Below are 16106 nucleotides of genomic sequence, written 5' to 3'. Positions count from 1 at the left end.
GATGTAGCATCATTTCGCAGACTTTCTGACTTTCAGACCCAGAGCATGCAATTGTCTTCACAGGCTGAAAGTCCCCATTTAACCACCATACATACGGTATGAAGTCAAGCAGAAATGCTAAAGTGTAAACAGAATACACTTGGCTTGCACAGATCATGCTAATTAACTGCAGATCTTATTTGTTTTTTTCTTTTAGCTTTTCCTCACTTGAGTCTCTCTGGAATATCTTTATACTTTCACAGTGTATGTGTCAAAAATGTTACTTTTATTATCACAAGCTTCACACTTTACAAACTGAGATGACACAACATATTTTTTTTACATCCTAAACTTTACAGTTTTATGTCCAAATTACAGATTTAGAAATCTACATGAATGCAACTCCAATAAAGAGATGTCTAATCTCTTATCCACTGGATCCCATAAAATACTGATAGTTTCAGTGATGACAATTAGCAGCCATCAAATCAAATAATCAACTGATAATTATCTCTGTGAGTGCAGAAGTTATTCAGTATCACCAACTGATGCTCCAGCAATGGGTTGGTTGCCTAGCACCCATACTCAAGATAGATTTCCGAAAAGCACGCAGATAAAACTCAGTCCCTGAGAGCTGCACATCACTAAAAGAGCTTTTGTTTGCTGCTGTAGAGCATTTGGAGTTTATTTGGACAGATGCCTGTATTTAAGTGATTGCAGAAACTGAGGTGACGTATACTGAACAGAACTACTTGGGTGATATTGGCTCATCTTTTAACAGTGCAAGGGAAATCATCCAGTGAGGGCCAAATGGGCAAATCAAAGTTGACGTGTGAAATCTCTGCTGCCCAAAAGCTCTTTAGGTCAGATCAGGCTGTTTGCAGACTTCCCTGGATCACAGCAATGGAATTTCAGCGCAAGAATTTCCGATTGGGCACCAGAGTGTTTGTACATGCGGCATATGCTGCACATGTCGCTGTCACACAGCCAGGCTGGCCTTCATAAATGAACAACCAGAAGTGTAACAGGCTGAAAAAAAAGACAAGTGAACTTTCCTTCTTTTACCTCTGCAGTAAGATTTAAATTTCTTCCAAAAGATGAAGCTGACTTTGCATACCTGACTGAAATATTTCAAACATTGCCAACCACAATCCCTGAGAGACACAACAGACAAAGAGGATCAGCATGCAGAATCTGCACATGCATGTCTTGATTTATGTTTGATGCATAAAGCAAACATAGCTCGAGCTCAAATTAATTCCTGCTGTAAAACTGAAGCGTAAAATTTGATTAACAAGCCAAAGGCAAAGCCGCTGGGAAGACCAGCTAGCGTAGTATTTATAGTAACTCTATACAGTAATAAAATATGTGTTGCTGCACTTGCGACCCTGTGAATATATTTAAAATGCTCTCAGATTCACATTGTAAGTCCGTGGGGCTTCTGAATGCAGCGATCACAACATATTAGGGACAAGCCTAGCCCACAAAGCAGCCCAAGGATCAAGGTTAGCAGAACAAAAAAATAGATGGTTGTCTGCTTTCCTGCAAAGTCCTAAATCATCATTACCATCTGCATCCAATCCTTCACAAGAGGACCCCCACATACACACATCTGCCTTCAAAAGCAACGTGTAATAAAAATGACAAAATAGATACTGAAGGCATTGCTATTTAGGCTAACTGCCTACTTATCGCTGAGGCCAAAACCTAATTCTGTCAGTTACAAGCTCTCATTTTACATTTTGTGGTATAATAATGAAATATTTTCTGTGTATGATTTATTCATATTAGGATGTTTATGTGCTGTGAGTTTGAAACTGTTTCCAAACTAAAAGAAGTCAGCCCTTTATTTATTAGATACACTTTGAGGAAACACTTTGAACACTTGGGCAACAACTTCAACTGTTTCCAGTAAACTTTATTTAGTTTTTTAAACTAAGTAAATAGAATCACCATCCCTTGAGTTACAAAGCCCATATGATCACTTCACCATCAGTAAGTACTGCATCCAGTGCTAGGAAGTCAACTTTGGCACCCGCCAGTGTGTTGAATTTCTCGACATTTCCCAAGACTGTAACTCATTTTTAAATGACACAATACTTACTATTTATTCCCCTTACAAAAGCGACATTGTTTCGCCGTAATAGAAAAATTATTTAACAACTCAGTGTGCCAGAAGTAAGCCTCCCTACAACCCTTAATCCATTTTCTTTTCACTTTTCATCAGCCGAGCAGAAAGAAGAATGGGGTTTTTATCAAAGCCAGCATCTGCAGCTTTACAGAGTACATGTGACAAATCCTAGTTGAAATATTTGTTTCAGCTGATTTCTGTTACATCCGACGTGAATAATGAATGAGCTGTTGAAACATCTGCTGAATGAAACCTTGAAAATCCCTTTTGGTCTCAGATTACCAAAAACTCTCATTTGTTTTGGTATGTGCATGTGGCAGACACTCATGTTCTCCTTGACTTTTGACAACAGCCAAATAATTAACATTTCAGAGGTGGAACAAGTTCTGAGTATTGGAGGTCTTGATCTATAGAAAGTATAAGCCCTGAATTCCTGCCTCTGATAAATTAGCTGCTACCAGAAGCTGCTGAAACATATTCAAAAACCAGATTGAAGTTTAAGTCTTGATTTTTTAAGTCTGCACCACATCTTGACAGTTCAAGGCATGCCACGCATGTCAGCATAGAGTTCCTATTTTCCATCATGGAATAGTATCCAACTTTCTGCTCTGCTGCATGAATGCCAAATTAAAAATGGCAACCTTTCTCCCTGTCTTGTTTGCATAGCTTCAACATAAACACATAAATTTGCAGTTGGCCCCAGTCACTCTTAATTTCCCAGTATTAATAAATAGAGCTTCCTGCAATAGAAGAAAAAAAAAAGAAAGGTCTTATCCTGTGTAAATAAGTCAAATAATGGCAATATTAGTACATTATGAGTTGTGGAAATTGTGAGGTTAAACCACACACACTTTGCACTGAATCACACTTTGAGTGGAGCAAGTTGACGTGCCAAAAACACAACTGGGGCATCCTGGTTTTAGTTTATATACAAATATACTGTGATCCATGGAAACCAAACACAATGCTTCATAGGCAAAGAAGACATCAGTGCCTCTGCGGCTAGACTCCAGTTCTGAGAGCATCATCTTATACTGCCAAACCTTTCCTCTCAGGGAAAATATGGTTTCTGAAAACACTTACTCTACCCAAAAGATTTGTCATCTCTGAGAGAGCTTGTATCTTTTTTCCCACCATAGAAATGATCCTTGCACAGTGCAGTATAGATGATTTTTTATGAGATCATGAATTTCCCATAACAAGTGAGTGTCAACTTTGATTTGCCCATTTGGCTTTTTTACTCACCCTTTTTTATCGGGTTGTATTGTTGTTCTCCTTCTGAGACGCTGTTTGGGTTTTTCACTGCAGTCTTCTTGGTTTTCTCTGCCTTTTTGTTGGGGGATTTTACTAAGGAAGGAATTGAAATGTTAAAAAGGGAAAAGAAAAGAAAATTATAAAAGGCTGAATCACATTTTAAATTGCTGATCCACTGATGTCAACGCAGAATTTGATAGGAAAAGTGATGACAAAGGAGAAAATGGTAATGGATTCAGGAATGGGGACTGAACCAAAAAATTATTTCTGGGCACAGAATCTGAAAACATTTAACTCTTGTGCTCCCTACATTCAGTTCATGTCTGTCTGCCTCTCACGTTAGATAAATAATGCATTTTAATTTGCATGTTTCTTGAAGTTCTCATATTAAATAATCAGGAAATCAAGGTTCAAATACATCATAAATACACCCAGTACATGCAGCAGGGTATGGGGCAGTGAGTTAACATTAAAGGTACTGAAAATGCTTTTTATTTGACTGAAGTTTGGGATGGGCTCCACATGACAACAGCTCTTCTCACATCTGTAAGTCTTTATCTGCATCTCTTTCTGGGGACAGGTTCAACTCCGCAGCGCTCTGAGCTCCACATGTGCTTCAGCAAAACCGATTAAGAAAGCACCAGCATATGGTTGTTGAGACACTGGTGAAATACTAGCACTACACATGACATTTAGTTAATCATAGTACAGTAGAAATATGACATTAAACTCCACTAAATGAATTCCAGAGATCCTACTTACGAGAAGCAGTGAAGGGATGGGTTCTTCCACGCAACAATCATCAATATAAAATGCTCACTCTCCACATTTAAACTGTTCCCTACACTGACACTAAGATGTTAAGAAACTTCCATTCTTCTTCTCTCTTTAAGACTCTTAAGGTAAAGTAAAATATTGATTGTCATTGTGGATTTCAGTTGAAAGCAAATCTCAATTCATGACTAATTCTTTTTATTTTTTTGACACTTCAGTGCAGTCGTGAAAGCTGGAAATACAACATATATAACATGCAAGGAAACAATCGAGTCTTCTGCTGGCGCACCTCTAACTAATGGTCCTACACTAGCTTTGTTCACCAGCTAGTTTCTGTGCATTCCTGTTAGAAAAAGGTAACGTACAGCTTTTTTTGTTCTGTAGCTCGATGTCTATTTTGTCTGCAGAAAGATGTAGCTAGTTAATATTAGGTACAATTAATATTTAAAAAGAAAACCGTCTAAAAGTGCAGCTTTAAATACAACACTTGCATCTAAACATTTTCTTTGGCTTATCCAATTCAGGTTTGCATCTGGGCTGGAGCCTATCCCTGCTGTCATTGGGTAAGAGGCGGGGTACGTGCTTAGCAGGTCAACCAGACTGCCACGCGACTAACGCTGAGACATCTATTCACACCTACTTTCAATTTAGAATCAGCAAAAAAAAACAGCAAGCTTGTGAACAGACTGCAGGAGGAAGCCTAAGTACCCAAAGAGGCACAGAGAGAACATGAGGATCACTCGCAGACAGGCCCCAGGCCCTGAGGCTCTGAGGTGACAGTGCCACCTCACCGACACAGATACTGTAAATAACTTTATCTGGAAGACACTAAAGTGATTAAGATGCATTTAATTCGATAAAAACTGTAATTGTAGGGAAGAAGCAGCTTCTGTATCACTGTTAACACCTTCCTCCTCCAGTCTCACCTGCAGCAGGTATCTCTGCTGAGACGCGTGAAGTCAGATGCCTGAAACATGAGGTCACTTTCTACACAGCTGCACTACGCCATCAGCCACCAACCAACACAAACCCTCACAGCCTGTTACTGTCTCCCAATCACCTGGCAGCATTTCAAACACACCTACAAACCTGCTCCTGCATGAGCAGAAACTCTTTGAGAATGAGATTCAAGCTGTCCATTTCAACATGGACTACAGGAAGACCGCACTGCTGGTGCTTGTTACTTTTTGGGATAGCACAAGTTTCACATGTGCACTGCACACCACCACACAGTGCAATCCTAATCTCAACCATGCATGAAGCTTTAAATCCTGCTGTTGTGCTGCAGCCAAACAGAAACATGGGTCTGTATGCATACTGAGTAGTGAGGAGGACGACTACATCATGAGATCATTATTTTTATGAGTCAGTGAGCACATCAGGGTTGAATACGATGCCTCCAAATTTTTCATCTCTATTCATCGATTAGCATGAGCGTCGGCTGACTCTGGTGACTCTGAGAAAAGGTGATTATGAGTGATGTTTCCCTTTTTCCACACAGAAAGCACCCAATGATGCAAAATGCCAAATAATATGACATTTGTGATGTTATTTAATTCCAAATAATATTGACTATGAAAAATAAAATGCTAGAATGACTGTTTTAAAAACTGAAACCTGTCTCAACACTATCTCATAAGTTTACCTTTCCTATGGATTTAACAGAAAAAGAGGTTGCAGCAGCACAAGATACTGTTAGAATTGTCTGTTATCCAATCTTAAAGATCACTAATGCTCATTGATTGCTAATGATCATGCTTTTGTAGAGGATTTCTAAAAGAAAATGTACAGCAATACACAAAAAACTGATAAAAACTCACTGATATTGTTTTTCTTTAAAAGTTGCTTAAGTTGCTCTCTAAGTCACAGCAGTGTTTTTACCCGTTTTTGCATCTGCTGGGGTTTTATCTGTCTTCTTACTGCTGTCTGACTTCGCCTTGGCAGTCTTCTTGGCAGAATGCTCCTTTGGGTCTTCCTCACCATCGGGTATAAAGGAATTTTGCTTCTCCAACACCTGGACCTGGTTGTATTGTTCTCTTATCAGCAGCCCCTGCATGTAGTAATCCTCATCCTCACCGACAGAGCCGTGGCTAAGGTCTGCCAACCCCACAAGGAGTCCCAGCAGGGCCAGGGGGGTTAAGAGCCTGAGGTGTTTTCTTATCATTTTCTGGGGATTACCTCCAGTTGAGAGTCCTGATGCTGTCTCCAGAGGAGCCTGCTGCTGCTGCCATCAACTGCTTGCCTTTCTCTCCCTTCCCACTCCAACAGGAAGAGTTCACAAAGTTTTCAAAGCACTCCTAGTCACTGACGAAAGCTGGGAGCCAGAGGGTCCATGGACGCCTCTGCCTGAGAAAAATGCAGCGAGGGAGGGAGAAACAGAGAGCAGGAGATGAGGAAGCAGAAAGGGAAGAGGCAGGAAGACAGACAATACAGTTCTGTTTAGGATGCCACGAGGCATGGTAGAGACAGAAACTGACACATTTGGGATCAGCTGTCATATTCATCTCCTCCTACCTTCTCTGATCAGAGAAAAGTTTACTCTATCATGTGCAGGGGAAGCAACTGGGAGACCTAAGCAACCCTTAAACAGTTTTCAATTCTGGATCTTCAAAGGAAAAGCAGCACTAAGTATCCTTCTTGTGCCCACATGAGGTCTAAATTGGCACAACACATGTATCACCAAGCAAACAGGCACCGTGATCCACCTTTTTTTAGTTTGACGAGTCGGTTACAAATGTGTGTGCATCCGATAGTAAAAGTGTATTTAATCAGCGACCATTATACATCCTTTGCTTCAGCCAAGACATGTGTGGACTCTTCAGTAGTCTGCACGTTAACAAGCAGTGGAAATTAACAAAACACAGTCTCTGTGGAGCATTCAGGCATGTTCCAACACAGGGATGGAGCGCTGCCCTGTGTGTCACTGCTTATCACATCATGAAGCTTTTCCTCTTTTTTTTTCTTCCCCTCTCTCTCCCTCGCTTTCATACAGCCATAACTGCAGCAGCTGATGGAGCCTCACTTTCATAACAAGATGATAACAAAGCCTAAAGCGAGAGTCAAACTGGCAGATTCTTTATTAAACCATAATTTGTCCGCTGAAGAGAGTTTTCTTTAGGTAAAATTAGAGGGGAAAAAGAGATAGAGAGAAAGGTTTTCTCTTGAGTGTGTGCTTTTTGTGTTAATGCTAAGAAAAGAAATGTCTAGCCTTGGGCTTAAAAGATGTAGTCATAAGGAGCGGGGATTCCACCAAGCATTCGCACAACTAATAGCTACAGCTTCTGACATTTCATCAAGCTGAGGCAAGACAAACTAAGGCAGATATAATAATCCCTTAACAAGCCTGGTGGCCTGCCTGAATGCTGCCCAATTTAAATGTGCTGGTTCATTACACATAACTCATGTAGATGGACAGAAAACTGCAAAGGTTGCCTGGAAATCACTCACACCTGAGACTGAGACAGCCTCTGAACGGAGGCTAAAGTGGGCAGAGGCTGCAGGCTAATCACAGAAGAACAGGATCTGGAGTGGGTGGACAGCTCAGGGCTGGAAGACTCTGTTCAGCTGGCATAATCCTTCGCCAGCTAGGCAGCCATTCACTGCTCGCCCACTTCTCATCTAGACTACACCCATCCTGAGCCGTATGGGAGGAAAGGAAGGAGGGATGAGAAGAAGGCATCCAAAAAGGACTATAAAACTTTACTGAACAGGCTTTGAGACAAATGTCAGCCCTTTCTGCTAAAGCAACCACAACTGTCAGTGAGTTTCTCAAATGCAGGACCGCACCGTGGCTGTGATGCCTCTGCAGACAAGAATGTCTTGTATTAAAAGCTGGTAACATGACAGATCGCTTCTTTGAAACAGCCTCTAGGATTTCAGCTTTGATTCTCAACAAGTTGTGTTGCCCAGTTATTTTTTTGTAACTGAATCTAACTAAAAGGAAGCTATATTTTGTTTTACTAAACGCAAAATAGGCACGCAAGAATTAAACAACCCCCTTTATCCCTCTGCACATCAGCTGACTCTTTATCTTTATTCTCAGGCACATCTTTCTTTTTATTTTAACATGGTGCACAAAACACGCTCTTCAAATATTTACCACAGGCGTCAGTGCATTATAATATTTGTGACATCAGTGGACAGATCATTTTGGCAGTTTCAACAGGTTCACCTTGCAAAGTTTCATATAAGAAGCATTAGAAACATTTTGGGGGAAATGGCAGCTTTTAGGATGAGGTTTGATTAAGTAATAATAATTTAATATTATGAGAAGAGAGTGTGTGTATGTGGACTAAAATGAAGGTGTTTGGAGTCTGCAGAATTATCTAGGTACTACTCCACTTGTCTTTGTGTTTTATTTTCAAGCTCCTGTTGTTTGCTTTGAAAATTAGTTTTCGCTGTTGTTGCTGTGCAGCTTTCAAAATGAAATGCGGATAGCAAAAAGGCCCAACAACCCTTATGTAATCTTCCACTTCATTTGTTAGTAGAAATGTGACCTACAGAACGGATATATTAGAGCGTAGACGCTATTTAATCTTGGTTAACATTTATTAAAGCATGAAATGATTTCCTAAACTCGACGTCAGAGTTTAATATACCTGATCTGGTGCCGGCTTATCAAACAGCTGCTTATCAGGCTGTGAAGTATAGAGCAGCTTGAGGCAGGAATGTTGTGACAATAGCTGTCTTTCTCAGTGAAGAACACCCAAGGTAGGAGTGATGGCCTCTGCCTCTCTCCATAATCTCTCACAGGGAGAAAATCCCCTGGCTGAATTCTCATTAACTGGGCGTCAGTGCCTAGAGTGACAGGTTAGAAACTCAATGGCAAATTTCTCCCTGCTGCTGCTTTGTCACTATGTAACTGATGAAAAAGGGGACACTGACTTGAGACTGTGAATCCAATGGTACAGTAGGGCATGGTAAGGCCAAGTTTGGTGGACAGTGGTAATTGTAATGAGTGCTTAAAATGGAGAGTGCTTTGCTTTTCATGCAAGGAGAGAACCTCATTAATGTTTTAAAGTCTCACACAAAGAGGCTGAAATGTATGCATGCAAACACCTTCAGTGATCATCCATCAAAAACAACCTTGGATGTGCCACACTGGCTTGTGCCCTATATTTCTACTAAATTCACATCCAAAGAGTTTATCCTGCCTGAGCGGGACAAACCCACCTTGACCTATTTATTTATTTACATGTAAAACAAAATGTGATATGACACATTTATAGATCCAAAACAGGGCATGTTGCAACCTTGGGATTTACTGCTTTAAAGTATGTACATTTCATTAGGAACGACTCTCAAATCTTGGCACTACGTCTGACAAGCGGCAAGCTAAAGCTGAAAGCTAAATCACTGAAAGGTAAATGTGTTCCACACAAGGATGAGGCTGGTGCTGTCAGAGTTTGAATGTAAAAGCGGTGCTATATTAACCCAAATGACGCAGGAATACGATAAGTGCAGTAGAGCTTTGACACACTTAAGGCTTGGAATGCATATTAGAATGATCATATTTAACAATCCATAAAAAAAGGAATGTCTGCCACATAAAAAAGTTTAAAAAACTGTGTCTGTATCACTAAAACTGGCGAAATTAAGTGGTGAACATCTCTCATCACAGCATAGTGTGACAAGAAGGTAACAGCCCAGTGCTGGGTCTTAGCAATATTTCTTCTGTGTCCATGGAAACTGTGAGAAATGTGGCAATGGTCAATTTGCTCGACCAGCACACATGCAGAGCAGTCTGTTTTGAGACTGGAGGTCTGTGTCAGCTTATGTTTTCATGGTGTCCTTCATGGAACTCAGCTTGTTTCACCACTCAAGATGCCAGCAAATTTTTACTGGTCTGATTATAGCCAATAGATCCAATGCTTAATCTTGCTTTAGGTAGTGGGATCACAAAAGATGGTGAGATTTCTTTGCTGTTGTGTAATGCTATAATGAATGAATGAAATGAAATAACACTCCTCTCTATTTTTCACTTTTATTTGATTTGAACAGATGGCTTTAGCCTCTGGATATAAAGACAGTATAGAAATACTTTAGAATTATCTTAATATTTTAATGGCATGTAGAAGATGACTTATGTGGTTGCAAAGATAAGTCAGTGACAAAATGAACCTACTTCTCAACTGATTTGTGACCTCGGTAAGCAATTTCCTAATTACCTCCACCAAGGAGGTTATGTTTTTGGTACCATTTGTATGCGTGTCTGCATGTGTGTCACACTGTCTGTTTGAAAACAAGGTAGCACCAAAGGTTTTTATTGAATTCTGTTACATCTTTGTTGGGGTATAGAGTGGGATCATGTTAATAATCCACTAAAATTTGACTTACATCCACCAAGGCCCTCAACTAAGGTCACCTTAATGATTTACTGGTTGAAAATTGACGGAAAGCCTTATAACTTAGAAACTATGCTTCTTACAAGAGTAGTGTATATTGTAAACTAATCGAAAGAGTTAAAATGTCATGTCACATTTGACCTCTGACCCCTTTTTTAAGGTCAATAGTTTGATCTGAAGGTCAAATTCATAATAATGCTACACAGAGCTATTTAAAACAAAGTTTCTTACTGGTATTGTTTGTACTGCCAATATATGGGCATATAGGGAATTATATATGTGGGTTCCTCGGATCTCACTTTACCATTTCATATCTGCCTTTCTTTAAAAAATAACTCCACAATGTATTATATGTTTGTTTATGATGAGGTGATTAAGAAAATGGATGGATGGACTGATGTGATGACATTCAAATGATTCATTTCTTTCAGTTTTGTTTTTATTTATATATTAAATCAAATTATATTTAGTGCAGCATAGTGGCATCTTTTCCTAATCTTTATAATGAGAATATTGCTAAAGGAGAACTGCCCCGTCTGGACTGGAGCATGAAACGTCCTGCAGTTTCTATACACAGCATTTCAACAACTTTGAACATTGCTTTGATTGCTTTTTCATCTGGATTATTTCTAGAAGCTGTCAGCAGTTAATTCTACCCGTAAAAATACACCCCATTTCTTAAAATTAGCAGTTAGTTGGTGCAAAGAAAAGTGAATACTCATAATTCATAATATAATATTAGTATTATATGCAATTATACATTGTTTATAGCTTATTTCTACCATGGTTAACTAACTACAATACTTTCAGGGCTAAATATTACTGACCTCAATTAAAAAAATCTGTTAAAGTTACTTCTTCTAAATCCTCAAAGCAAATGTTTAAACTGGAAGTGAATAGTGGTTTGTCACTGTGTGTAGTGTCTGGTTTATTCAGGCCAGCTAAATATACTTGGACATCTGTCTTTCACACTGGGTACAAACCAGTCTTTTGGTTTTCTACTTTCGCATTGACTGTGTTTTCATACAACAGCACTGCGTGGTTACTGTAGAAACTATTACATTTATTTTATTTCTGCAATTACGTGAAATTTATTTCTGTTTTTGGTTTGTTAAGCTCAGAATGTCGCCCCACTGGGGACCTGTAAAGCATTTTTATCTATTTATCACATACTCAGACCTCAAGCTGTTCTTCAACAATGTCAGTTTTATAACACAGTGGCCTGGAGCCTGTTGCTGTGCTGATGTGTTTCAGCACAGCCGCCCTCAGTTTCCTCCCAGAAAAGATTCCCTTCCTGAACACCTGTGTTTCTAATTCTTTGTCTAAATCTGCCCTGGCTATGACTGGGGCAGATTCCAGCTGGATGTGACCAAAATAAGGCCAGATGTTCACATCTAATGTCAGTGATATAAAGAGAGAGTTTTTTGAATGAATGAATGACTGAAACAAACTGGTTTAATATTGCAGCTGCATCCAGTGAACTGATACTAAAGCACTGTTCAAGAGTGGGCACCTCTAAGGACATGTGTCAGTTTTGCTTCAAGACGAGGATCCGCCCAGACACAGATGTAACCACATTAGAATTCTGTGCTGTTCTCAGATGCTTGGCTAGAGTCTGATGTGAAAGCTAATGCAGAGCAACGACCATAGATCCAGTGAACCTTGTTGAACAATGACACAATTTCAAGGGCACAAGAGGCTCAGAAGAAGCAAAGAAGTAACATCTGGTTTAACACATTCTCCACTTCTAAGAATTTGCCCTGATTAAAAATAGCTGAAGTGACAAATATGCCATATGGAGACTTGTCAACACTAAACAGAACCATATAAGGACAAGGAGGTAAACAAGCATGAAAGGCATTGGCTTCCCTTATTTGTGGAGAAACGGCTTTCTAACAGTGCCATCGTGTCTTAGCTTAGTTTAGACTATGTGGAGAAAAAAACATAACCAGGCCAATCAGTAATAACAATCTCTGCCAAGGACCATTTCTATTTCTATGTGTGTCCAAAACAGATAAAACTGCATAGCACTGTATATCACAAGCAGATGTTTTCAGCCCTTCCAACAAAATCAGAAAGCTGAACAGATCTCACAGGACTGTTCTGTTTAATATTATCAGCTTACTTTTGCATTCTTGTGTATACTATTAAAAAAGTTAACTGATTAATATTGCTATATTTTACCTAACTGAGGCAATGGTTTTATTTTAAAGATTGCGTTCCTCAGTCTCTCTAACGTCAGTGGGCATAACTGGGCCTCACACAGCCTCTTCAGATACAACTGGCAGGCTATCAGAGCACTTAATTAGCATGATGGATTGCAAATGTTTGTTGCATAAACTTGTTTATCCAGTCTTTCTTTCTTGTTGTCACAAGAAACTCTCTGTGGCACTCTCTCTTACAGACAATAGAGACACACAGAACTGCGATTCAAAAGAATATACTTTTTCTTTTTTTTCTCAGCTCATTTCAGGGTATGAAGGATGGTTATGAGCAAGAATAGCAGCAGTAAGGTTCCTAATATAATTTTATACCCAGTTGGTCAAAAGTCTGAAGGTCTAACATTAACTTAAAGGACCACTATAGCATTAAGAATCCCGGAAGATCCGGGACAGTTTAATTTGACAGAAGACTAAAGAGAGCTGAGAAGGACAGCAGACAACTTGGAGGACAGCAAAAGAGTTAAGAGATATTTGATGAGAAGAAACGAAAAAACGATGGTGTAAAACAGGGAGCCCTCGCTGCTAAAGCCCTGCTTCGAAGCTTATCCAAACTGACAGAGAAGAAATGGACCTGGGGAGAAAAGGTCTCCCAAACACATCTAAGGTCCTGTAGTGAATATCATAAATGTGACCTGAAACACGATGTCTGCATCGTCATGCTGCTGGCATACACCCCCAACTCCTCTTTTTTCATGTTTTCCTTTTAGTCAACAAATCATATAAAAGAATGTTTTAACTTCTCATTATCTTCCAACCTTCCTAGCCTGTCTGTAAAACTTAGACACCAGCCCACTGATTTATACACAAACCTTTGCTTCTAACACAAAGTGGCAGTGGGGATCTAACATGTGTGCAGACTGACTGAAAATAAGAGAGTGGACGCATTTATAGTAAAAGACAAAAAGCATTAAAAAAAAAAAAGTGTAGCAACTTGTCTCATTCACATGTTTTTTGACAACAGGTCTCATCATAAAATTGAAAAATCGTATTTTGATGCTACTACTATACCAGAGCTATATATTCACTCACAGGACATGAGGATATCTGTTTTATTTGTTACACCTTTCTAGTACCAGGATTCATAGACTCAACAAGGTGCTGGAAACATTCCTCAGAGATTTTGGTCCATATTGACATGAGAAGTTTCTGCAAATTTGTAGGCTACACATCCATTATGCAAAAGTTGCTCTGTTAGATTGAGATCTGGTGACTGTAGAGGTCATTTGAGTACAGTCAATTCATATTCAACCTGATGGGTACACTGCTCATAATCCCAATGTCACAGCAGAACTTGAGACTCATTAGACCAATCTTCCAATCTTCTATGGGGTCCAATTTTGGTCAACCCATGCAAACTGTAGCCTCAGTTTCCTGTTCTTAGCTAACAGAAGTGGCACCCTGTCATGGTGACTAGGCTGGACTCAAGTGCAGGACTTAGAACTGTTCAGACAGAACAAGGTTTATTTACAGCAGTGGGTGGAATAATTACATATGTACAGTGAGAGGGAGAAAAGGGGTCCAGGGATTCCAGGTGTAGGTCCAGGGTTGGGGAACAGTCACGCTCACAGTCCTCTTCAATCCGCTTGTGAAAAACACACACTCAGTCCAGATGTCCATACCTTTCCTCACTCACGCTCTTGCTCAACCAAAGGGTTTCCAGGGAAGGCAGGCTGGGGTCCAGGTAGGTCTGTGCAGGAGGAGATGGAGAACCAACAATTAGCCGCAGAACCAGGGAGCACAAGGAAAAATATCATAGAGAGCTGGGCTACACTAACTGAAAATAGCACAACAATCCAGCAAGGACCAACACTCCACTGAGGCCTTAAATGGTGTCAGGGGCAATTAGCCAGAACCAGCATCAGGTGAGTAGAAGGAGAGTGAGGCTCCAGGAAGGCACAGGTGTCCAGACGCCACCCTAGCAGAGAAGTTGAGTAACACATCTACAGCAGAAGCTTGACACACCTGGTATGGTCTTCTGCTGTTGTCACCAATCACATTCAAGTTTTGACATTACATACGTTCACAGATGGTTTTCTGAATACCTTGGCTCAGTTGTTCCTCTGAGCTTTGACATTAACAAGGAATTATCACCCTGAGAATTACTGGCCAATGGATATTTCTCCTTTTCTGACCATTTCATTGACTGTGTGGGAAAATCCCAGATTAGCAATAACGACCATGCCATGCTCAAAGTCACTTGAATCACCTTTCTTCCCCATTATGATGCTCGGTTTTAATTTCAGCAGGTCATCCTGACTACGTCCATGTATCTGCCATAAGAGGTTAAACAGGTGTACCTAACAAAGTGAGTTAGCGTATATCTACCTACTGCATATTTCTATAGTAATTTTTTTTACTGATATTGTTCCATCATATTCTAAGTAAACTACTTTATGATTTATGACACTATTTCATAATTAAACCACCCTGCATACAACTGAAAGCTAATAATGTTGCATCCGGACAGTATGGAGAAGAAACAATTATAGAGCCTTTGATGCTACTAGCTAACTGTTTGCAACATTTCACCAACCTGGAATCTGATTTTCTTTTTCCTTCCTGGGATTTTAGTGACCACCTTTCCTGAAGGAGCTGTGGGGAATCACGTCTTCACGCATGTAAGTTTATTTGCTAATATTTATTTGTAATACGTGTTATGAGTTTCTTGGTGGCTTAGCTTGGAGTTTTGTTAGTAGCCGCTAGCACTTGCAGGCCGGTGTTGCTGAACCTCTTGCATGACGTAATTCTGGGATTAATATTGCAGTCATTTATGAATTATTACACTTATTTTAGTTAACTTTCTATGTTTTGGTCTCCTATTTGTGCACTATAATATTTATGTTATTGGTTTGTTTGAGTATGTTTTGTGTTGTTTCATTTTGCTGCATATTTCCTGCTGTCTTGTGTTTTTTTGTTTTTGGCTCACAACACTAAAGGACAGTAATATGTGTTGACTCTAGGAATGGAAATATGACAGCTTGTGCTAGAATATTTCACCTGATGCTTATGTCATCTAAGAATCAGGCAAATAATAGCTCAAAAATCCAACTTAGACCAATGCTACTTGATACTCTATATTTAGCTGGATTCCTTCCAACCCTCAGTGTTTATGTGCTGATAATTATGCTGATAATATATTTTCTAGATGTTATAATATCTACATCTGATGCTGATATTATTATTATTATTATTATTATTATTATTATTATTATTATTATTATTATTGTCATCCAAAACATCCAAATTAAATTCAACCTTGTGCACCCAATTCTTGTTTTCTAAAGTTATTAAAGAAGAATTATTGCACCCTGGAAAAAGAACATCAATAAAAAAAATCAATAAAAGCCCAAAATTGCCTTTCATGCCCATGATAAGTGTATGTTTCATACTGTAGTCTACATA

General features: G+C 39.4%; 1 protein-coding gene and 1 long non-coding RNA gene across 2 annotated transcripts in view; both read right to left on the bottom strand.

The window, feature by feature from the left end:
• The window catches only part of cpxm2 (carboxypeptidase X (M14 family), member 2), a 29084-nt gene extending 22593 nt beyond the window's left edge, over positions 1-6491 (bottom strand). The window contains exons 1-2 of the mRNA XM_026178458.2: positions 6020-6491; positions 3356-3457 (exon numbers count right to left, since the gene is read on the bottom strand). Of these exons, the coding sequence (XP_026034243.1) occupies positions 3356-3457; positions 6020-6302 (385 nt within the window). The 5' untranslated portion in view covers positions 6303-6491. The remainder of the gene's footprint in view (positions 1-3355; positions 3458-6019) is intronic.
• A 5578-nt stretch (positions 6492-12069) lies between these two features.
• LOC145430385 (uncharacterized) lies at positions 12070-15377 on the bottom strand. The gene is made up of 2 exons (XR_013910950.1): positions 15238-15377; positions 12070-14391 (listed from the first exon to the last, which is right to left on the bottom strand). It is a non-coding gene; the product is annotated as an uncharacterized LOC145430385 (long non-coding RNA).
• Between the last annotated feature and the right edge of the window lie 729 nt (positions 15378-16106).

Source organism: Astatotilapia calliptera, chromosome 8 (assembly GCF_964374335.1).
Source record: "Astatotilapia calliptera chromosome 8, fAstCal68.1, whole genome shotgun sequence".
NCBI classification, from domain to species: domain Eukaryota; kingdom Metazoa; phylum Chordata; class Actinopteri; order Cichliformes; family Cichlidae; genus Astatotilapia; species Astatotilapia calliptera.
Note: the sequence above shows the minus strand (reverse complement) of the source record. Positions and strands in the feature narration are given on the sequence as shown.